This window comes from Haliotis cracherodii, unplaced genomic scaffold (assembly GCF_022045235.1).
Source record: "Haliotis cracherodii isolate W230 unplaced genomic scaffold, xgHalCrac1.p SCAF_28, whole genome shotgun sequence".
Taxonomy (NCBI): domain Eukaryota; kingdom Metazoa; phylum Mollusca; class Gastropoda; order Lepetellida; family Haliotidae; genus Haliotis; species Haliotis cracherodii.
The window spans coordinates 3,862,105-3,888,491 of NW_027266284.1; the positions used below are offsets into that span (position 1 = coordinate 3,862,105).

Here is a 26,387-nt window from a genome sequence, read left to right on the forward strand (position 1 = left end):
AAACCATATGCCATATATCTACTTAAAACTGCCTAATATTACACCAAATCCATAAGCTATATTTGTATATCTGCCTTAAATCATTTAACCTTATGTTGTTTCTATTGTACCACATCAATCTCACAATATATACCCACCATAAATCCTTATGAGACATCAACCTTAAACCAACTTATATCCCTGTTACCTGCTCTGCATTGGCACACCTTGCATAATGCTATACAAGACAAGTGAGGATTTGATGGGAAAGGACACCGTCAATCTCTATCAAATACATCATAAGGAATGGACACACAAATTCCTTTAATCTCTTTCTTGTCCACTTCAGTAACCAAGATTAAAACATGAATAATACATACGAACTTTGTGCTCATAACACTTGTTTAACTCATGAACAAAAATGACTGGAGACAAAATGAATAATATATTCAATACATTATCCCATACATACTATATGTTACCTTTTCCATTGAGCGAAATCATTTGAATTGCCTCCCCTGATGTGGTTAAAGGGTGTCTTGACCATGTATCTCAGATGTCCTAAACAGGTATCTTTCTGATGTTCTTATCACATTCCATTCTGATATATCCCAAACATTTAGGTACCATTCTGCTATGCAAACTATTCTGATATGTTATCAAGAAGCCATGCTGTTTTCTTACCTTAGAACCATTTTACCCAAGAAACAAAATGATATGACACTAAATGAATCATTTTCCAATGTTATACAGAAACCGTTCTGATAATTTACCCAGGAACTAATCTGATATTCTACTAAGGCATCAATCAGATATTTTACCTGAGAGTCATGTGAAATCTTGTTATCATATATCCTTCTGATATGAAACTGTTTGTAGTAGATATAACAGTAGTATTTAACAGATAACAGTTGACTTCTCCCTTCCACTCCCGATCCAAACACACACACCTGGACATTGTAGTTTATGCATGTAATCAATATTCATGTCTACATTTGGCATATTCATCATCAATGTGGTAGGTACACCATAGTCCTATTTCCATTAGACAGTCCTATGAATATCCTTGAATCAATATATTAAATATAACCCAATCTCCATACAATGTTCCTACTGGGAAACTAATCGTAACAGAGAGTGTTTTAAAAATCTACATGCACTTTATTTTATGAAAGTCTTTTGGAAAATGAAGTTGTAACTTGACAAATTTCGAAATATGAGCAGAAAAAAAGTATAAAAGTGTACAAATCAAATGACTATCTTCAGGCTTGACACAAATAGTACAAAGATCTATGACTGCAAACCCCCCTCCCCCCCAAATGAATGAAGAGTCCAGAAAACTAAAGTTATGCTAATTTGTAGTTTGTGTTTAACTGTGTGTACACTGTTGCACCGGCAAAGACGCCAAGCGTGTGACACAGGTGCCAGATAGAAACAAACTGGTGTCAATTTCCCCATAACTTTGACAGGCGGGAAGAATGTCTGACGTTAATTTCTCACTTCAAAGAACCGAAATCAATGATGAGCAATCGTTTTTAACAAACACCATTGCAGATGGGAACGACGTTTGAACATATTTGATCATTAAAACAAGAACAGAGCCTTTGAAGGAACAGGGAGTTTTTCAGTTACCTTGTCATAACATACTGAGAAACATGGAAATTTCATTTCTGTGTGAAATCAATTAGAAGAGAAAAATTAGAGTCAATATTTATTGACATATTACCAGACGACTTGCAGGAAGGCTTGCAGTGTAATTACTGTTTAATACAAAAAGCCCAAGGACTGAGATTCTGCAAACAAGAAGGCGGACAGGTAGCAATATCAAATTTAAACCCATGTAGTGCAGAATGGGTAGATGTTGGACAAAGACATCACACAGAGATGTAATCTCACATACCACCTTATTGCCTAGATAGCGTGTGACTGACACTCATTCCTATGTGTCTAACACCAGTATTTCATTGATGTACACAATGTAATCTTATGCTCAGCTGATACAGTAATATTTCTAGCAGCAACCACAAACTTCAATAGTTTAAAAAAAAAATATTTACAATAAATTTGTTTTTATACACTAAAATGACAGTATCTTGGACACTTTTATGATGATATCTATAGAATTCCAAGAATTAGTTCATTTTTTATCTCAACATAAATGTTATCATTCTGCAGAGATAATGTGAAGGTATGGAAGTATTCATTGACCAGCATTTTCCCTTGGGTATAAAATCTCTTTCAAACAAATATTGTCTAGACTAATGATGTCTGTCCGCTGTTGATGAACCTCTCCTTGCAATTCACATTGTCCATTTCAAACACACACCACATGACTGACATTAACAGGGCTCGGAAACTGACAAGGAGACCATCAATCACCCATACTGCAATCTATCCCTAATGTATCTCCCCCAGAAATATACACCAGATATTACCATCTGTCCACACTGCAAAGCAGATAGTATCCCTCTGGAATTACCATGTGCACATCACTGATGCAATGTATCACTGATATTAACATGTGTTCATTTCACTATTGCAATGTACATGGTATAGAAAGAATGTGTGGAATCTCTCACTGAGGGAGCCATGACACAGAAAACTTCCTCTAGTGATCAAGGAATAGATCAATTAATAGTCATTCTTCATCACCTAGGGTTGAGCTTTGTGCCAGATTATTGAAAGGGACAAAATTCAACTCGTAAATCTTTTGTGTCGACAATTCCAGTATTGATCAGTATCATAGTGAGTATCAATCGGCTTAGCACATGGTGGAGATTAATGCCGAACAAACACTCCCTACTGAACTAGTCAGCCTGACCAAACACAGATAAGACCATAAGAGTTATCAGACCTGGATGGAACTCTTCAGGCTTGAAGGAGAATTAAACTACCCGAAAACAAACAAATCACAAAAAAGCAATTTGAAACTGGCTAAATGTTACCATGAATAAACAGAATGGTAAATTGAACAAAATTTGCCTCCAAAAATGAAAGTTGAACACAGAGCCTAGAATTTTGCTGAAAAGGAAACAAAATCAGTGCAAATTATTTAAAAGTAAGCCAAATGGCAGTAAATTAAATACCTGCTTAATCTGTTCACCCAAAATGGCATGGTTTGTGCATGGCGTGCTGGAGCTCCATTCACCTGTGTGGTGGTAGCGTAGGCTGTGACAGAGCCAGTAACGCAGCTGCGATCACCAGCACTATGGTCGCAGTGGACATCACTCGCCAATGCATGGCCTGTGTTTCTACCCTCAACTAAGCCTGTGCGAACCAGTGACATGGCTCTACCTATTGATTCCTAAACATGGTTGCTGCGGCGGACGGGCGCTGCCAGTTCGCTATACCAGCTGATTTGGTAGTTGCCATAGCAACCAGACCCAGCTGCGTTTCAAATCTTCGTTATTCCTCACAAAAACAAACTGCCCTGCGTGTATTGATTGTGCGCGAGCCGGACTAGCCTCGTGTCTTGAAGGCGATCAATACTGTCACCCGCCTGACCATATGCTAGTTGACACCACAATTTTCACAGAGAAAAAATCTAGGATCTTTGTCTTCCATTGAGGAAAATCTGGCTGTACATACAGCCTCGTCTCTGATCACAACCCCAGAGATTTGACAATAGACCTTGCGGCACTGGAAAACCAAAGCCATCAGTTGAGATCAATCTCTCCCATCCAAATCCCTGACTGGCGACACTCCCTCTACCACTGTCAGAGGACATTGTTGGACTATTCCACTTTCTCTACTCCCTGTCATAAGTGCAGCCCCTAATCAACTGGAAACAATGATGAGGTATTTTTGCATCTGTGCAGTCAAGACAGGGCCACTGGTCACCATTAGAAAACACCTGATTCCCAATGTTTATGGTTGTAGCAGTCTAGAGGACAGTGTACGTGGAAGGCTCCTATAATACCCTGATCATATTGAATGGTAGGACTTGTGAAGGCACAAAGGCCTTGAGTAACATGCTTTTACAAAATGAAGTAAAAACATTGGGTTCATTAAGGTCTGATTTGTACATAAAGGTCTGACTTGTACTGATATTTTGTTGAGGAAGATGTCTGCTCTTGCTGTTCCAACAGTTCCCACCATTACCTTGAAACATACATTCTAACAGAGCAAGCTTCATGTCTGAATATCTAAAAAATGTCATTTCTGTTCCCTAAGCATCTGAAATATCTTCTAATAAAGGTTCCTTAATTTCTTTTGAGATTTATTTTTATGAAAGATAGGAAGCAGAGAGAATCCTAATCCAAAGTAAGCAGAAACTGGACAAAACCTGCCAATATCCATCAGACTGTTTGTGAAGTCATGCATAGGAGCTAGTATCACATATACTGGAGTCCTCCTCACATGATGAAGTGTGGGGAATTTATATTTCCATTTGTTGTTCAGCTAGGTGTATAGAGCTTCATGCCAAATGATTACAAGCATGCCTTTTTAAAGTTATAGTAGGTAGTTATCAGCAAATAGAAGCACCTGTGTTGGGTCCTGTCCCTGTGTTCTGCAGACACTGGAGTAGCTTCTGGCCATCTTGACAAAATTATCTGTCCAGTGTTAAAATCATGACTCAATTTCACACAGAAAAATTGGTCAGCTGTTGGTTTAATACCTTTGTCTTCCATTTATTCTGATAAAATACAGACAAAAGCTTCATGACAGCTTTAATATGCATGATAAAAACTGTTCTGATAAATTGCTTCCTATTTTTAGACAAGACTTTGATCCCGAAAAAAAACCTGGTGATTGGAATTTTATGACATCATGAATCTTCCTCCAACATATTTGCCAATATTAACACTATTCATAATTATGAGGCAGCCTTTCATATCATATTCCCTGAAGAGGAATGGCACAACCAAAATAGGCAAGGCCTGGCTGAGGAATTCATCATTGTGAGAAAGCTGATGGTTTACCACAAGTGCCATAGCCTGACTAACAGTATGAGGAATTTGAGGTTTGAGACTACCTCAAGATCTCTCTGTAAAGACATGCGCTAATCAATGGGCGAGGGACCTCAGGGTCAGGCTGTCAATTCGCCAGATCCACAAGGGTCGGGGTTGGGATTTCTGATTCATTTAAGTCTTAGATTCTTGCCAAGAACATGCTGAAGTTGGGAGACGAAAAAACTCCATGTCAAAAACAGAGCGGATATTTCACAGACGTGTGTCTGTCTTTGTGAGATTGCAACAATTTGTGTCCACTTACTTCACCGTACATCCTTCATTGTTGTATCAATTTAATCAGCTGTTTGTGATATCTGTGTTAGAAAGATAGCTTTGATGACTTTAATAACAGTAACCCTTACATGCTGTTGGCGTCAGGATATAGGGCTGTAAATTCTCTCTGATAACATGTGTTCTTAGTTAGGAGGGCAGGAGTGAACCATCTTCATGTTAGCCACTAGTGTAGATAGGAAATAGTGTAGTCGGTCTCATGTACAGAGGATCCTAGTTCAAAACTGTCTTAGAAGAAGAGACAAAATCATAGGGTTCAGTGTGGGATTTCAGGTATGTTCGGGTGCCCTTTAGAAGACTCAAGTTACACACATACCAAGGTTACATAAATTACCTTTATCAAAATATGTTTATATCATGTCTAAATAAGAAATGGATCAACTCCAAAATCACATTGACTACAATGGAGAAAGATAAATCTTTTAAAACAGAATCTTTACATTCAGATTCTTGGGATGTCTGCAAAATATTTTCCATGCCACCAACTTCGGTTCCGAGACAAAGAAGCAGATGTGACCTGCTCCACATCAAGAAGACTCGTGGGGAGAGGTGACCTGCTCCACATCAAGAAGACTCGTGGGGAGAGGTGACCTGCTCCACATCAAGAAGACTCATGAGGAGAGGTGACCTGCTCCACATCAAGAAGACTTGTGAGGAGAGGTGACCTGCTCCACATCCAGAAGACTCACGAGGAGAGGTGACCTGCTCCACATCAAGAAGACTCATGAGTAGAGGTGACCTGCTCCACATCAAAAAGACTCATGTGGAGATGTGACCTGCTCCACATCAAGAAGACTCATGAGGAGAGGTGACCTGCTCCACATCAAGAAGACTCATGAGTAGAGGTGACCTGCTCCACATCAAAAAGACTCATGAGGATAGGTGACCTGCTCCACATCAAGAAGACTTGCGAGGAGAGTTGACCTGCTCCACATCAAGAAGACTCACGAGGAGAGGTGACCTGCTCCACATCAAGAAGACTCATGAGGATAGGTGACCTGCTCCACATCAAGAAGACTTGTGAGGAGAGTTGACCTGCTCCACATCAAGAAGACTCGTGGGAGAGGTGACCTGCTCCACATCAAGAAGACTCACGCGGATAGGTGACCTGCTCCACATCAAGAAGACTCATGAGTAGAGGTGACCTGCTCCACATCAAAAAGACTCATGAGGATAGGTGACCTGCTCCACATCAAGAAGACTTGTGAGGAGAGTTGACCTGCTCCACATCAAGAAGACTCATGAGGAGAGGTGACCTGCTCCACATCAAGAAGACTTGTGGGGAGAGGTGACCTGCTCCACATCAAGAAGACTTGTGAGGAGAGGTGACCTGCTCCACATCAAGAAGACTCACGAGGAGAGGTGACCTGCTCCACATCAAGAAGACTCATGAGTAGAGGTGACCTGCTCCACATCAAAAAGACTCATGAGGAGAGGTGACCTGCTCCACATCAAGAAGACTCATGAGGAGAGGTGACCTGCTCCACATCAAGAAGACTCATGAGTAGAGGTGACCTGCTCCACATCAAGAAGACTCGTGAGGAGAGGTGACCTGCCCCAGATCTAAAAGATATATTCTTGAAATTTCCAAATAAACAACAGGCCTGTATCTTTCGATACATTCAAGTGACTGTTTTTTTACAAATATTTTGTTTTTATTCTTAAGCCAATTGAGTATCAAACAATGTTATGTCACCATTATTGGATATAATGTGACATTTATAAGTGATGGCACTTGTTCTTGTGGCTGAGACATCCACAAAGTGTTTGCTACATCCATTTTGAAGTTGTTTGTGTCCCTTATAGGGCCAACTTGCAGAAATTCTGCCAATATTCCTTTTTGTTACAAGAATTTGAGGGTCAGCCATTAATATCAGCCCCAAGTGTCAGTCACCAATACCTGTCCCAAGTGTCAGTCACCAATACCAGTCCCAAGTATCAGTCACCAATACCAGTCCCAAGTATCGGTCACCAATACCAGTCCAAGTATCGGTCACCAATACCAGTCCCAAGTATCAGTCACCAATACCTGTCCCAAGTATCAGTCACCAATACCAGTCCCAAGTATCAGTCACCAATACCAGTCCCAAGTATCAGTCACTAATACTTGTCCCAAGTATCAGTCACCAATACCAGTCCCAAGTATCAGTCACCATTACCTGTCCCAAGTATCGGCCACCATTACCAGTCCCAAGTATCAGTCACCAATACCAGTCCCAAGTATCAGTCACTAATACTTGTCCCAATTATCAGTCACCAATACCAGTCCCAAGTGTCCGTCACTAATACCAGTCCCAAGTATCAGTCACTAATACCAGTCCCAAGTATCAGTCACCAATACCAGTCCCAAGTGTCAATCACCAATACCTGTCCCAAGTGTCAGTCACCAATACCAGTCCCAAGTGTCAGTGATATAACTGAAATACCGAAACCCTTAAAGCGACAATAAATTGAATTCAATCACTGACTAATCACAAGTATCAGCCATATTGGGCATGTTTTGGTTGCAATAATGCATAAAAACATCAAATTCCAAAAATAGAAACACTGCACAAATCGTGTCTATAAGGCCAAGCACCAGTTATGAAATATATTTCAAGAAAAAGGTTACAATAATATTCCTTCAGAGAAAAACTGCACAAATTTTGGTATGACTCCAAGAGAAATGTTTACAGCCTCCCAGAGGTGTTCTCATCCACGGATCTTGCACTACCACCCAATATGATATACCCATATATACACATGAAACACTTTTTCATTCACTGCAGATTCTAAGATAATTGAATCATAAAAAGAGAGCTCAAATGCATATATGGAATTTCCGATTTAAATTTAGTTAAATGCAAATTGCCTCCAGCCGAAGCATCCTGAAACTATCTGAATCGGAGACGAGTTGAAATTGAAAAGTCTTCAGCATGATGTCAGCTATATATATATAGACAGAAATCAATATCAGTCAAGGGAGAAAACTCTTTCAAGACTGATACCTTTTCCTGAAGACTCTTCCCACAAAGTAATGAAACCCTGTTTCAATTTGCCATTCCATGAAAAGTAAAATTTTCCCGATTGCAGCCCGAAGACATTTTAATGTATCTAAGAGACCGAGGCTTAGGCACAGGTAATTGTCCATACTTCTATCTTTTACAAGCCAAGATCTAAGGCCATTTTTTCCCTGTTAACAAACATGGAGTGGAAGGCATGGAAAAGCTAATAAGGCTTATAGTTTAATGCTGACTGACAGCTTTCCACCCAGTGATGTCGACATCAAAAACCTGACATCACACTGGGATTATTCTGCACATAGAAAGTCAGGACCACCACAAACAAAACCATGCATGCAACATTTTCTTATTCCTCCCAAAACTTTTTTCAGCCCACAGGTTTTGCAAATTTTAAGACTGTCTTTACAAATGTGTAACTAGGCCAAGAGCGTACAGTTAAACTGCATGTGGCTAATTCAGGCTTGATAGAAATTTTCTTTGAGTGAGACAGCTGAGACGAAGGCCATTAGGCGGCCATTTTGAAAGGTATCTCCTGTTCATGTCTCGTCAACTCCCATGTAACTGTCAGTTTGGAATGACAGGATCGCCTTTTGAACGTATTCACTTAAAGCTCTCGACGTCCACAAGATGCAATTCCAAATTAGAAAGATCTCGAAGAACATGACACTCTGACGACTTTCAAAGACCATACCCCATTAAGTAAATGCTAAAATTACTTTAAAAAATAGGATTGCTCAAACTCTTATTGGCCTCATGAGCATTTCAACTCACTAAAATCTCCTTGACAACTCACTAAAGCATACAGATAATCTTAAATAGAAACAAACTGCAATTCTCTAAATGTTCCTGGCTCAAAAGCACATTCTTGTACTCTGTGTTGTGAGTGTAGACAATGTTCTCTATTTTCCTCAATCATTAACACTGATTCACTAATCTGATGTTCACCATGTGGATACTAGACAATGTATTTTTGAAACCATCACTGGAGGACACAACACAACCTAAGTAGGCAATTTTCCATTCTGCTTCAGTTGTTATGGTTCATCTTTCTACACAAACATTCTTGTTCAAAATTAAATCAAATTATCATGATCTTGACAATTTTCGAAATTTGACAAAGCCATGAAGGAAAGATTGTGATCACATATGGGACTCGATGATCTGCTACAGCATCGTATCCTGGCTTTACCCCTTTATTTTTACATTTTTTCATCAAATAATCCAAAAATACATATTCTTTATTCTTTCTCCCCTTGGTCTAAAGGAAGAACAGGATACCAAACCTGTCTTCACAAACAAATTATGTAGAATAATAACATTTATAACCCATATGACAGTAAAGCATTCTGTTTCAAGAATATGAGTTATCAGGGCTTTGTGAGACACAGATTGTAACTATGGTAACCATGGACAGAGGACAAAACATGGTCATTTTTCTTTCACAGTTCCTGTCGTTAGCAGGTCGCCATGGCGATCAGAATGGCACTGTCTTGGCCAGAACCTATGCACATGCCATGGCTTAAGGTTGGCGCTTGCATATGAGTGATAATAGCACACAGGTCGATAACACCATGTTAAACCTCAAGCTAGTTATCTTTTCTTGCAGGTGGTAGCATGATGCCTTGATAAGCAGCACTATGGTGCAATAAATATAAAATAGTCCAGCGCGATTACGAACACACTAATCAATATGTCGCCAAGCCTGATTCAGCTGACGCTCACTCAGCAAGGTGTTATATACATGTCGTATGATGTAGATTACGCTTTATGACAAACGCCATGACAGGCCTGTCTAGTCAATATCCCTGACAAAGATTCAATACTCCCACCAGGGCTTTGGTCAAACATGGTTATCATGTACCCAAGCCATGTTCAAAATTGCAGGCTCTGCCATTAGGAAACTTGATATTAGACGAATGGACAAGCTATGTTTACCAGCAAAAAAATCACCAAACAAGTCTTACCAGTATTCCTATATTTAATGCGCTATTCCGATTTATTTAATATCATTTCATATAAGCTTATGTCATACATCATCCACCTCAGTTGCCTGAAGAACAGCATACCATTTTTTAAGCTTAATTCCTACATAATCGAACAGTATTAAAGTTTACATTATTGAAGTCTTAATTGCTACAAATTCTAAATGCAGAAAATTTAAAAGTGGGTAACTCCCGCACCGTGAGCAAGGGACTCGTTAGCCGTAAGTCTGGTATTAAAGCAACCGCAAACGGCAGTGTGGCCTTAATAATTAATGAGCACGGACAAGCCTGCCCTTGTGCCTAGTTATTGAGGTCGTTAACAGCGCACCCACCTTGGTTTAAGCCGGAGAGTAAATCTTATGAATATTTCACAATCCTAAAACGATTTACTTTAGAAACTACCAACAGCACATGTGTTTGAACTAATCTGGTGGACTTGCTTACGGCACTAACAGGTTTGTCGTTTTAGTGCCTAGATGTTTGTTTGCTTCTTTAAGATTACAAATCTCTTGCTTGTAGAATATATTTCATTCTGATTTTCCTTTCAACATAGCAATGCATATGGCAGTAATATCTGAAAGGAAAAGTTTTTTGATAAACTGCTTCTTTCACAATCTTGCTTGACCAACAATCAAGGAATGTGCAATACATCTTCAGATTAAACCATGTAGGCGATATGATGATTCTATACCATTGTAGGTTAAAGGTCACATTGTTGGAAAAATTGAAGACTGGTTTTAAAGTATTATATTCAATGCTGTGTCAGCAAGAATTCTTTTCTATTTAAAGCAAAAACAAATATGTGGAACATTTCCCAGGTAAACTGAAGCAATGACTAGTGACAAGGTTCTGATTCTGGTCTTGTACTGCATGTGTGCCATACAAAAGAGGGTGGAATAAAACACATGTCGTACTATCGGATCCAAGTCACTTGTAGGTCCCACCTTTTTCACACAACAGATTGGGTATTTGACTATACCTTCTCTCATGATATGTGGCAAAATAGCGTAAACATCTTGAAAGAAGTGTTGAATGAAGTGTTGAATGAATGAGGAAACTCATAACTGCTTTAGGAATAAAAAACAGTTATCTCCAGGAATGCAATGTGGATTAAGTGACTTCATATTCATATGCCAAAACATATTTTCTGCTACTTCAATAAATGTGACCCGCCAGGAGAAAAGGGACCTCATGGGTGCTAGGATACAATTGTGCTATGAATTATATTTTTGTGTTCCGAAGATGTCGTAGTTTTTAAAATATTAATGATGTGATTTCTCACCAATGAGGTCCCTCATCTCATGATTGGTCACAAAAATTGTTTTTTTTAATTTTTAGTTAATCCATAATAAGCAAAGCCAACAAAAGGTATTTACTAGTTCCATATCTGCCTGATAGAAAGGTCATTCAACTCCTAAGACTATGGTTCCATGCCTCTAAAGGTCAATGGTACAGCCACCATCCCTCACAGGAAAAGGTCATATTGAAATGAGCTGTCCAAAGTGTTTTGTTACTTTGATAAACATGTTCAGGCAAGTATCTTCTTATAAGATCATTTGTCACAGTATTTAATCAAACAGAAAGTTTTTTAAGTATTTTAAGCCATGTCTCCAAGAAATGACAATGGATAATTATCATTCAATATTTACTTCCAAGGACAAGTAAGACCATCACAAATGACAGCTTCCTTGCATGACAAAATTAGACCATGAGGAACTATATCATGTACAATATTGTTTAAGCCATGACTCCCAGAAATGAAAGTCAACACTATGCTTCCAAGATCAAGGAAACCTAAAACAAATTACCGAGATATAATCTTTAAAGGTACCTCCCAAGACCAACTTAGACCATCCATCATCTAAATAATCCTGGCTAATTGAGGATGACTATCCACTGACCACCATGGAAATACTAGTGTCTTCCACTGTAAATATTCATAAACTACAACTTACCTCCTTTCCGATCCCTGCATTCTTCAAATCAAAGCCAGTCAGCTTGGTCAGCTGCGTTCTCACCTCATCGCTGTCTGCAAGGCAAAAACTCTCATTTAGACATTGTTGTAGTACTACACCACACCCATCCCTGGCAGTCACAGTACTGTTGTCAGATACAGTACCTTCAAATACAGTATGTATACAGCAGGTAAGTGTTAGACTCAAACTATTGACATTACACAAACTTCAGTAAACATCAGTTTATTGTCAAATCTACAAGAGTATGGTTTTACGCTGCTTTTAGCAATATTCCAGCAATATTTGAGCAAAATTACCAGACACCAGAAATGGTCTTCACACATTGTACCCATGTGGGGAATCAAACCTATGTCATACATATCAAACTAATGGTGCTGTTTGCAAGACGACATTGCTTTTTGCATCAGCATATTCTACTTGCATAGTAATGTGTGAGGGCTAATTTCCTTTCATGACAACAAAGCATGTAGCCTTTTTAATAAACAGGCAAACACAAACAAGCAATATCAATTTTACACTAATTTTTGTTATCAAGAAGCTGCTGTGACGCTATCCACATAAAAGTGCCATGTATTCATGTTCTTCTAACTTCTAAATGCCTATCAAAGGCTTTATTTCTTATTTTCCTAGAACATTCTGAAATCACCGTTTTAGATAAAGTGTTATCTATAATTGTGTACAAGTAACACGTTAGAACAGAGTGCCAACCATCCTCCTGCAGCTCATTTAGAGTGAGTTGGGTTTAACGCCACTTTTAGCAGTATTCCAGTTATATCGCGGCGTGTCATCTTAATGTGGGAGGAAAGCCCGAAGTGATGCAGGTCTCAGACGTTTACCACTTCAGTGTAACCCACGAGCACAGGTATGGTGCTGACAAACCTAGAAACATAATCGGGGCCAACCGGGATTTGAACCCACAATCATAGGTTTCTGGCGTGCCCAAGGAACGCAACTCTGCAGAGCGAATCACGTCGCCTTAGACAAACAGGGGGCCACCTGTGCCCCCCAGTTCATTTAGACATACTGGACATTAACAACCTTAGAGTATAAGCTGATTATTGCCAACAGAAGATAGCAGGGTAAACAGGTCTCTTTTCTTGAAGCCAATTTCAAACACTACATGAGTTCTGATTGCCTAGCTCATCCCAGGAAAATACCCAAGTCCACACACCTACACAGATAAGTAAAGATTGTGAAGAAACCAAAGCTCATGAAACATATAATGTGTCCATTTTATGTGAGAAGTCATTCCATTGAGACATCAATAAACGTTCATCATGTTTTATTGCTCATGCAGGAGAACAAAACATTGTTTTCATGAGCAATACATATAAATTTTCAGTAAACTGATAGCCATATCTGTGTCTGTGAAAGGAGTAATTTCAATACACTCTGCTACATCAAATGTCCATCACTTCATCTCTAAACCAGCAAGGTTATAAAAGGCAATTCCTGTATATCTTGTTGCATTTCAGGAGTAATTTCACCTCAGAAGACAAGAACCATGTTTTTTGTGAAAGTATTGCCATGGTCTGGTGCATGTCTCATTACGATAGTTGACCCTGAAATAGACAATCCTCATGCTGAAAGTGACATCTAAGTGCCTATTCCCCTAATGTTAACATTATGGGGAGCCTCACACAATCTGAAATGCACCATGGCAGTTCTATCAACCACACCATTTTCTCATTTACTCTCCTGAGCTGTAACATATTAACTATTCTCTGGCCAGGCAGAAAAATTAACTTCCAAGTCTCCAGCCTGTGTTCTATATGCTATATGGCAAAAGAGAGAAACATTTACCCCTTGATTATCTTTTTACTAATTCATGTACTGTTTGTTCTGATTTAGACGTCTCTAGGAATTAATATGATCTTATGTACATACAAAGTCTTATTACTGAACCATTCCATAAAAAGCATTTATTTCCTTTATCTGGTACAAATTGAAAGTCCAATGACAGGTTAATGTGACTTGGGAATTTTGTGTCATAGGAACATTGAAATTCTCACAGCACAAATCCACAATCCTTTCACAAAAACTTGCCGCGTTCACACTTGTAGAAGCAGCACCAGAAAATGTGATTTCATTTACATGGCGAAAAATCATATTGGAAGCCTGGTCTGTAGCTGGCCGTCATCTGGCTAGGGCAACATTGTCAATAGCGCGATCCCCACGACGACTGAAGGTGCACCAGTCATTACAAATGGACTCTGCATGTCCAGGACCCAGTGCCTTATTTTCCCGAGGGACCATACAATCTTCTGCGCACATCTAATATGAAGAGCTGAGATTTGAGAGCAGTCGCCATTATGCCTAATACCATCCATATTTGATGAAGAGCGACGGCCATATGCTTCTAGGGTATTAGCACTGACTGCCAGAAACAGCGAGAGGGAAAGGGAATCCTGATGTCTGCGACATTGACAATGCTATAGTGGCAGTCTGTCACACAGCATTGGTGCTAATGTCACCAAACATTTGCACTCATACCTACTGCCTGGACTGCAGGAAGTTTTCAAGTTCTGAACACCTGACATGTTTTCCCTACACTATAGGTAGCCTTGTTCAATACCGCAACTTTCCAGGTCGGAACTCCTAAAGGTCATTAGAAATTTGATAAAAATTTGAAAGACAACAAACTCAGACTTGGAAACTGTGGTCTCATTATTTCATTTAAAGGGGAGCAATTGTATGACTCTAAGAGGATACGGTTTGGAGAAAGAGTAAGCGAAATCACAGTTGCACGATTGAGCTATGGGTTACTTGTGATCAGGCTTGTTTATAAACAGAAGAAATGAAAAACAGGAAAATGGAATTAAAAAGTAATTGACTTTTGACTTTTAATATTGCTAATGTTGTCAAATGAAATTCTCAAATAAAAGTATCGCAAATGTCCCTTTTTGTGAATATTCATTGAAATAGCAGCTTCACGTATCTGAAGCAAGTTTTCCTGCTTTCAGAGAATCTTCCCTTGGTCTGTAGGATCATTGTAACACCTGTTTGTTCTTGTCATGAATGACTTGTGTGTTACATACATCTGATGTGACTCCTTGCCTACAGTTTCTAGATGACAAATTGTACAGTGAGGTAAAGTTTCACATCAGCAGGATTTCTGCAGCCAAGCCATGATTGTCACATATCATTTAACATTGGGGAATTACTCTACTGTGCAATTTTGATAACAATTACTCAATCTTGAGACAGCTAAACAAACCAACATCAGAAGCATACACAGAAACAATTGTGGTTCAAAATGCTGTATTGATTTTATATTATACATTGTGCAATAAAAGCGATTTAGACAACAGGTGTATCTGAAAACATATTTTTAAAGCAGAATGAAGCTTTTAGCCAAACTTTAATAACAATTTAATGATTTGCCAATCACTGTAGAATAGGATATAAGTTATTTTACATATTCAAAATACAAAGACAACATATGCACCCTAATTCCAAGAGCTTCAGAGACCAATGTTGCATATAACTTGGCATTTGTCTTACTTTACAACTCACTCAAAATGTAAGATTCAGAATACAACTAGTAAAGAGAGAAAAGCATCCAATGGTGTCAAGGGAATTGAACAATTTACTTTGGCTCTCAGTGAATCAATGTTAGAAGTAAGAAGCTTTTCACGTTGATTTTTAGCTTGGTGCTTAAATCTTGTTTAAACATACTCCCATTCTGAAGAAGCATTTTTCATCTAGTTTCCTAACATGAAAAAAATTCATAAATACACAAGATTTGGGCCATTTTGAGGTAAAACATTGGCATTTGGCTATGTTAGCCTGGAACGACATGGTTTGGGATCATTTGCCATCAAATCTATACCACAAATTTGATGAATGAGCTCACATGTGCTGCAATCAATGAGCCCATGGCATGCAATGTCCAAGAATTATTCAAGATTAGCTCTACCATAGGAAATGTTCCCAGATCTTTGTACACTGAGCAAATCAAAAGTTTAATGTTGCTGGAAGAATACAAAATTAGGCACGTCAGGTCATAAAATATGTTTATCATCTCGGGATAGTTCCATCCTGCCTCTGTCGATAATCAATGAAGGAATATTTTGCTTAGTCTGCGACGGGAGGATTTCTTTCCAGTCACGTAGTCCACAAATTTTTATGTCTACTTTCATTTTAACAAATAATTTTTTTCATGAATAAATCAGCAAGTAATCATTAAGTTTTCCCAAATAACTTTGGCAGTTTCGATCACACACCCTAAACCATGTCATGTTCTATGGAGATGGATTCAGACAATATTGGTGAGAAGATAACCAACACAACCCTTAACTTTACACAAAAATGTTGGGCATATTTTAAATGGTTGTTAGCAATATCAGTAGGGCATCTGATCAGTGTTGGGACAATATTTCTTCAATTCTTTGGAGTCAACAAAAAGGTCAGATTTTCACACATAAAATGAAAGTAAATAGTCAATCAAAGCTGTTAGGGAGTTTTAATTTCCCATGGCATTCCTAGAAAGAGGAAATATGGAAAAAGTTATGAATTCTTATGGCATGGATAGAAGAAAAGCACTTGAAGGTATTTAATATTTTACCTCATCAGACCAGTTAACGATAATTTACTGTTTTAAGTATTTTTTGGCCATGTTTGCACTCATTCAATTGTGTCATTGACTATATCAACTGTAATTCACTTCTGACAGCATATCAGTCAGATTTTAAGGTCAAAATCTTAAAATAAATTGTATTTGCTCAAAAATAGTTGTAAAGATATAAAGTGAAACTCAAATAGCAAACAATAAATAAACAAATAAGGTATTTTATTCTGATGAGACAATTTCAGTCTGATCATTGTCAAGCAGTTAAAAAAGATAAGCTGATTTTTTAGATAAGTTAGAGGTTTCAGCAACAATTTGCATTGTCTTTTCTTCTAGTCACAAGTTATCACACTGACAGCCAGTGTGTCCAAATGTAACAGCACATGGCAAGTTATAAAAATTCCATTGTCTTCATTGATCAAACTTCAATGTTTCAAGAATTTGAATTAAAAATGCAAGAGTATTCCTATTCATAACAATTTCACAACAGGACGAAGGGACTAGGTCATATCTGTGTATTTGTTGGGCATGCTTTAAACAAGGGATTGCTTTGGGTAGACAGGAATCTGCACTAAAACTTGCTACAAAATCAATTATTTCTCATTAAGATTGTTTTTAACTTTAATAGCATCTCAATATCAATTTGGCCAAAATAACCTCCCGCCTTGAAACATTTACATCTCATTTCTACTAAAGCTAGATAAGCACACATATAGAATACAGCAGTAATTACCACCCAGTTTCATTTTCAATAGAAATCACCAGGCTCAACAGTGGCGGAGTGTTGAACAATAACTAATCTTAACACAAATCTTCCGGAGACATGGTTTTAACGAGACCTGGGCCTCTGTATTGTGCCAGAAACAAATGGAGACCATTACACAGGCTCTCTCCATTTGTCAGCATATGGAGGGTGTAATTCAGGCACATCTATCAACCACCGCTAGTAGGTCTGGACCTAATGCAAGCATTAAACCCGTCTCGTCCAACTCCCCTCTGTTCTATTGAAGCACACAGTCTATCACTGAAGTGCAAGGTCTAATCTGCAGATGAACTAAGTAGGACTTTTAAACCACCATAAAATGTTTACTGCAGGATACATTCGATATCACCCATGTCCATCATTCTCAATGAAATCTGGGAATAATAGATTCTGCTATGTACTTCCAGCTCCAATCTCATTAGCAGCAGCGCAGTAATACTGGGCTAATTTCAGTATTTGGTCATCATAAAAGGTTTACTGGTGTAATTCTTACTCAGTGATGCCTGGATGCATTGACTTTACACAATAAGTGAATTAGGTGATCCCACAAGCTAGCAAATTGTTGATTGGATGCCTAGTTCGTAACATATCATCCCTGATGTCGTTTGTGAAACATCAAAGCAAACTAAAACCTCTGGGACAAGGTACAAGGATAACGCCATTAGGGCAGAGAAAGAACCATAATTGAATACTAGTTTTTAGTACCCTGTGTTTGGAGTCAAAAGGTTGGAATATAATTCAGTTCAAAGTAAATAAATCTAGGCTAGGCTTTGAGTACAGCTAGATTAATGAAAGTGGGTTGATGAATTAGGGGGACATGATTAGTGAGAGATTAGCATCCATACCCATGCATTAGAATACTTATCTAATTATATGGAAACATATTGATGCCAAGGGTGAATCTGTGCTCATTTATCATAATTTAAATTGCAAATATGAACTGTCCTTGTCACAGAGATAATTTTGCAGCTTGACATAAGCCAACAGCCAATCATAAGGTCAACAGTTACAAGGTCTTCAGTCTGTCATAAGGCCAACAACATCTTGTGTAGAGGTTCCAGCCTGTCATAACGCCAACAACATCTTGTGTAGAGGTTCCAGTCTGTCATGAGGCCAACAACATCTTGTGTAGAGGTTACAGTCTGTCATGAGGCCAACAACATCTTGTGTAGAGGTTACAGTCTGTCATGAGGCCAACAACATCTTGTGTAGAGGGTCCAGTCTGTCATAAGGCCAACAACATCTTGAGTAGAGGTTCCAGTCTGTCATGAGGCCAACAACATCTTGTGTAGAGGTTCCAGTCTGTCATGAGGCCAACAACATCTTGTGTAGAGGTTCCAGTCTGTCATGAGGCCAACAACATCTTGTGTAGAGGCTCCATACATCTATGTACTTAACAAACCCACATTCAAAACAAAACTGTGGATTCATATACTTATTAAAGTATATTATTGTCTTCTAAGGCTTAAAATGACGGGGGCGGTCGGGTAGCCTAGTGGTTAAAGCTTTCGCTCTTCTCGCCAAACATCCGGGTTCAATCCCCGACATATGTACAATGTGTTACGCACATTTCTGGTGTTCCCTGCCATGATATTGCTGGAATATTGCTTCAAGCTGCATAAAACCATACTCACTCACTCGCTCACTTAAAATTATGTCTCTTAATAGACTGGTTATTCTCCTGGATCAACAATAGATATAATAAAACAAGCATTTACACTTTAATTAACATAGAGATTTTGTGGAAGACTAGGCTATGTGAACATCAACATCTTGAATGTGATTTTGGACCATGATAATATTAAAACTACTTTCTATCCTTCAAAATTAATAATATTTTTATTATGTTTTAAAGGAATTGTTTGAAAACACACTCTAAAATGTTAATTGTATATCAACTCACTTAAAGTCCAGTTCCTTCAACAGAAATGTTCCAAATGAAAACAAAAAGAAGAGAAAGAGCTACAAGACTTTCCAGCAACTAGGTGGTTAATCAAAAAGAAGGTTTTTCCTAAACCTAAAATCTTCTTTTCCATAATTAATTTTCCCCCAGTGAAACAATGACTCTCTCACAGTGGACCAGCACCTTGTTGGAGTATTCAATTTCCCGGTACCGGCTGCCTGGTAAGTCTGGTCGGCTACCACATGATCTCTATTAACCCTGTCTGGTCATTGTCTCCTTGATGTTGAGACACCGCGCGATGACAGGGGTCAGTGTTTTCTCCCTCCTCGGCCAATCAAACTGGGTGTCAGTGATTGTTCTTGCATGCATGATTATGTCAAGGACACCAGAATTGTCCTCAAATTACCGATTGATATCGTTTCATGTGAAAAAGGATGCATAAGGCCAAGTAGTGTCAAACCATCTTTCATCTCCTGTGTTAGACCAGGAACATGGTGCGGATGCAGATGATCAGTGAGTCTGCATCACTTGGACATTATTTCTGGGAAGTGTTTGCCTTCCTCTGCAACCGCAAATCCTTTCAAGTCAAATAGTATAATGAAAGTGTCAAATTGGTGTCCCCCCACCCCACCAAAGTGCCAATGGTTTTAAATAGTCAGTTTTGAAACAACGAGGGGATTAGGCTATAGTTCGTTTCTAGGTATAAAGTATGTGTCTAGATAGCTTTTTACGGCTCTTATTACATTTATATTTACACCTGATCCACCATACACATTCCATTTTATCGTGTAAAATAGAAAGTTGTTACATACATTTGGACAAAAGACATTAAATTTATACACATATTTATAATTAACAGCCACATGGACAAAAACATTTACAAGACAGTAAGATGAAATAAATGCATCAGCATATTCATAATTGTCTTTGTTCTGTTTTGCAGGTGGTATTTTTGTGTCTGCAGTCTTAGTTCTAGTTAGCGATATCTAGATTCTTTTGGGCGATGCTTGCCATTGGCATGTCCCTGGACAGTTGTTGCTTCGGTGTAGGTTTGCTCAGATCTGAAGAAGTTGATGAGTTTGAAGATGTTGAGGTAATCTGTGTGTGTTGGTGGTACTTGGATGCTGTGTGTGGAAATTGTTCCACATTGTTCTGCCATGTGGTTGCCCTCTACCCGCTACTCAGTCATATAGTCTGCAAATTGCGACACCCTGGCATCATGAAGTGATGCATTGTAGGGCACGTACCCACACATCTTCTAGGACACGTACTCACACATCTTCTAGGGCGCATACCAACACATCTTCTCGGTGGAAATTGCCGAGCATTTATTTAATGATATGATTTCTTTCAATGAAGTAGGTAAATGGTGACTTTCACTCACCTTTCAGCAAATCTTCACTATTAGCCTGACAAGAGAGTTGGCAGTGAACAGTCTCAACCAGACACAGACGCTAACAAACCCCACCATTGTTCTCTGCCACACTGATCAGTGTAGTTTTTAAGAAAGTTGGATAAATTGGATTAAAAAGATAAATAGATTTTGTTTTATATGCATTGAAACCAAACAAAACTCATGTTCAGGTAACAAATACCCATCAAAACTACTTTTCATGGCACAAATATCATGTAACTTATTGTATATCCAAAGCACATGGCTTCAAATGATGAACATAAATAAACTTCAGTCTTTAGGACAATGACATGATCAAAGAGGCAATATTCATTCATTCTTGGCAAGCAATCACTTCAAGCTCCACAAGTTATTAGTCTCTAGAATTGTTTCAAAGTTTAAATTCACAAAACAGTGCCTAATATGTTTTCCCAAGAATTCCAATGTCCAAATATGGGGAATGCTAAATTCTATGTTAAGATATATCTGCATGTTTTGAGATTCTGTGATAGGTAAGTAAGGTAATGAATTCCATTTTATTAATTCAAATAGTTTTATTTCCAAAATTTGAGACTGCTAGGATAGTTAAAACCAACATGGCTTTCATGATGTTTAGCATGTTGATGTAACAAGATTACTAGTTCAGTCTCGGACTTCAAAGTCAGATAGAGTGCCTAATGGGACTTGTTAATTGAAAGTATCTAGTACACATGGCCAGAGGTCACATATTGATTTCGATTTATAAAATAGCCAGTGTCTAAATATAACAGTCTCTAAATGTTGCATTTCTGTATGGAAATCACACAAACAAAATATAATTTAAAAGCAATCAACTTTCTAAAAAGATTTTTGAAACACTGCCTGTTAGTTTTTTGTTGCCTGGACATGGCAAATTTTCCGTAATTTTCATACATCATATTTGTCTTTTAAACCATTCTGTCTCTGTTTTGCTAAAGCCAGTGACAGCTTGGTATAAAAACCATTCCCCCATCAAAAGAGCCTATCATAAGAATTTGGTCAGCTCTGTTCCATGATTAAATCTCTGATTTGGTGCAGCTGCTAATTTCATAGATTAGACTTGTGATCGCGAGTGAGTCCGTCGACGCACCTGGCGACAAATTTACGCCATGCAAATGGCACGTGGGAGGGTCTGTCACGTGAAATCGGCATGCTATGAGCAAGCCTGTGAATATCACCTAACAAGCCAAACAGCAAGCAGTATGGCGGCAAGGATAAAATTAATGAATCCACTGAGAATATTTAAATGAAAATCACATTTGTAAGCCTATTAACTGTCCAAAGAGGATTACCTTACATTAACCCCCCAGTATGCAAACTCATAAACTTGTCCTAATCTCAAATGTTCTCATAAAATATTCACAAAGTCAATGATGAAACGACAAAGAAATGCCTTTTATCCAAAATAAGTACCTACAAGTATTTTATTGACTTAAAAATATGTACCTTAAAATTCAAAATAGTGAAAGAAAATAAATTGATGTAAAATTCAAAATGGCTGACAACATGTGGACCAATGACATTTCTTACCTTCAGAGTCAACTGCACTTATTTCCACAAGTGATGAGTCAAATGAACTAGTGATGTAACTTACTCTAAAAATACCTTACTTTGATATGTAAAGAACAAAGTGAACTTTAACCTTGACTTCAGAAATCAACAAGCAATAAATGAAAGTACAACGTCAGTCTCACCTGTCAATCATGACAACAAATTTCTTGATCCAACCAAAATCCCTGCCTTTGGATCATGCATGCACTATGTTGCACTTGCAACGAATGCATGTGCATCAATCTCATCATCGTCTTGCATGCCAGAAGATGAAAGACTGAAGAATCGGTCCAGAGCGCCAACGGTGAGCAAGACAGATTGTTCCTTGCCGAGGGTCTCATTTCTAACTCCCTAATGAAGAAGTAACGAGGGCAGGAGAAGGGGTTTGGGTTGCTTGTTCCACCCTTAGCACATGATTGACATTTCCCTGATACATCAGCACATACCTCCATCCACTTTGCCTATATAGAATTGTATTAGCTGGACTCTACCATTTCAGAAATGCAGGGGTGGCAGGTATTTTGGAGCTGACTACCGATCGCCAAGTAGATTATAACAAGGTTTGTCAGTCATTTCCTTTGAAACGGCAGACGCCGTGATCACAACGGCCGCAGTGAAAAACTAATCAATGAAGAAAATGTCCTTTCTTTGGAAATAATCGTCTTTATTCACTCTCTCGTCACCCTCATCAGTTGTTCTTCCCCTCCGATTGTTACAGGTGGTCAGGCCTTGTAATAGGCTGCCAGAGAGGTCATTAGCAGTTCCGAGATTCGCTACAAAATCTGTCCAGCGCGCCAGAACCAGCTCGAGCATCCCTTGCCCGAGGCCACGTCAAATATTGTAACGATAATTTTCAAAATGCAGTATGGATTGGGAAGGCGGTGAACAGCCTCAAACTAAGGTGGAGTATTTAGAAGCCTGTGATAAGAAGGGACGATTTAACATAGAGACAAAGCCTGTTCCGACATTAATCAATACCTTCCTACTCATTCTTCCACAACAGTGAACATCCAGTGCCTTCCAGCTCTCTAACTCCCTCCAAAGAATGCATTTCAAAAATATTTTGTCAAGAACAGATATTGATATCATATACCACATAACCAGAGATGTGTTTTTTCTCTAAAACAAATAGTCACACTTATATTATCATTCAATCCTGACATTAATAGTAAGCCGTTGTAGAACATGTTTCAGATGGGTCACATCTAAAACCCCAATGAATTCACTGCATTGCATACTTCATTATCTACACATCAAATTCAATATGGTGAATGTGAGGCTGTCTTTACAAAACACAAGCTGGGACAAGGACACTTTTTGGCCCACAGGATCTGCACAATTTAATAACTGAGCTAACCTTTTAGAAATTGTTGTGAAACTGGTCAGATATGTTCACATAAATAAGAACAAAACTTTGTTAATTTCAACAATTGCAAGTTTATGACTAGCGGCAACAGTAAATGCATAGGTAAAGGTAAAAAGTGTCAAAATGGATGATTATAGAACTTTTCAGGAATATCTTGATATGAGCAAATCTGTGCCCCTAGCAGATTTTCATTTGAGATAATTAAATTACATAAACACAAGACAAATGTTTGGTAAAAATATTCATTTTGTGCTTGGTCTCATCTTAACTGTATTTGTGTATTTGACAATGTCAAAAGTCCATCACTTGCAAACCTAATAAAGTACATGTCAGCCATTTGAACCTGTCTGATAAACCTTAAAATCTGACATTTCCAGGGGACTAAAAAGGGCCCTTACCCTCCCTCATCCTGTAGTTTACAAAAGACGATCTGTCCCCAAGGGGATGTGTGTGAAGTGAGCAAGACAACAAATGCTTCTCTTAGTAATTCAGTCAGTCCAAAAGGACACAAACATGGAAATCACCATGGTAACTTCAATGTTTCACTAAATACCTTGAAGTCTGAGTTTCAGACAGACGGTGAAGCAATTGGTTCTGCAGCACAAAGCAAAATCAGAACACATACAACAGACTTACTGTTTCACTGATAACAGAACAGACTGCCTATAATGATCAAGTTCACCTGACTCGTTGAGCGCAAGATGACCCTGGCATGTATATGTAATTGAACATATTTGCAGCAAATGAGTATATGCTACAATATTTTCAGATATATTTAGGATTACACGATTTAATAAGACTCTTGCCTATCAATGAACTTGAGAAGTGATACAGATAATCTCTTGTGCTAGTTCTCCATAGAACTGGATTTGAATATCTACAAGATGTCATCCGATTCTTGCTGATCCACTTCCTTACGGACGCAGGACAGAAAACAGGAGAAAACTGATTTCAGTATGCTTCAATGCTTTAAAAATTAACATGAGAATTGTACCAATCTTCTGCAGCTGCAATTCTGTGGAGATCCAGGTCAGAACAGATCCTCAGTACTCTATGCTGGTCATAAGAGGCATGTAATTAAATTGGAGTGGGTGGTCCGACTCGGTGACTTGCTTGATTGTGTGTCATCATACCCCAATGGTGTGGAATGTTGCCATGATATGGCTGGAATACTGCTGACTGAGATTCACTCACTCACTCTTCACAGCTGCAGGTGTGATATCCTAAGCTGTGACTTGCAGCTCCCAAAATTCACATTTAATACACATTTTGCACAATGACATGAGAGCAGCAGAGGTGATGATAAATAAAAGCGGCACTTTCCATTACCATAAGAAATCTCTTCTAAAAGCAGGATACATTGTATGATTCTGACTATACCCTAAGTTTGTGTTTAGAATCACTAACAAAGAGTGATGATACCAGGTGTTTGCATAAAAATTAGCTCATCCTACTCCACCATTGGCAGTCGTAAACACACAAACACATGCAAAGGCAAGTCAAATGTTCACCTAAAAATACATGGGAACAAATGGTACAAGTCAAAAGAGGGAACTGCTTTGGACATCATTTGTCACAGATGTATCAAATTTGGAAATATCCTCCACATGTTTACCATGAAACATTTTGAAGGCTATTGAGACCTTGACTGTTGACTTGACTTGGAGAAATCTTTGTAGAAAAAGCATGCCCGATTGTACATCAAAAGTTGTGAAATGCAGACATCAAAGGCTGGAGTTGCTGGAATATTGCTTACTATAAAGTTGAAGTATAATCCCTTTTATCATATAGCCTTGTGGAAAGTTTCTGGTCACTCTGATACTTAGATATAAGTAGCAGAGTAAAACACAGATATATAAAACAGATGAGGAGGTTTCACTAGCTTCTTTTATATGTAGTTCAGGTGGATAAATCAGTGAAATGCAATCTGCTATTTGACCATTATTGAAAGATATCTAATCAGTGATATACCTGAAGACTAGGTTAACTTTGGTATATACATGGTGTCAAATCAATAGCATGTGGCTTGGTCGAATTAATATTTTGTGCATAACATATAAAATTGCCATTACCATCAACTTCAGTTGAGGAGCCTGCTTTGTATGTCCATCATCCTTAGTGAGGTTTGTTACAGTGAATGTCACGAGACAAAGATTGGACAGGTTTTGTTATTTAAAGGATAATTGAAACTATTTCTTTAGCATTCACATTTGTATGCTTGATATGTGATGTGTGTCGAGAGCCATGCCACAACTAATAACACAGTATACACTGTGAAGGGCCATGTATGTGTCTCACAGACTTTTTTCTTCTCCAGATCAATGGTGGCATGACAATATATCACTCTTGGGTAATTTTTTTAATACTGTTGAAATAAACACAGCAATTTCCTTTTATGTAATGAAAGAAAGGTCTTGTACAGATTTTGAAACTTTAACATATTTTGAATTGACTATTGACGATAACTAATAAAATAAAATAAAATAAAATAAACTTTTTGTTTAGAATTTGAACCCCTCAATGAAATGAGTACCTTGAAATTTGACAAAAGAAAATATTTGTGCTATACAGCAGCTAACTGTGCCCTCGGTAAACAGTTACGATAGATGGTCTGAAAGCGCTGTAGCCAAGCCATGCAAGT

At 38.3% G+C, this 26,387-nt stretch overlaps 1 protein-coding gene across 1 annotated transcript in view; it reads right to left on the reverse strand.

Moving 5' to 3' along the window:
- The window catches only part of LOC139473344 (receptor-type tyrosine-protein phosphatase N2-like), a 244,927-nt gene that overhangs the window by 45,839 nt on the left and 172,701 nt on the right, over nt 1-26,387 (reverse strand). The window contains exon 11 of the mRNA XM_071255872.1: nt 12,162-12,235. Coding sequence (XP_071111973.1) covers nt 12,162-12,235 — 74 coding nt within the window. The remainder of the gene's footprint in view (nt 1-12,161; nt 12,236-26,387) is intronic.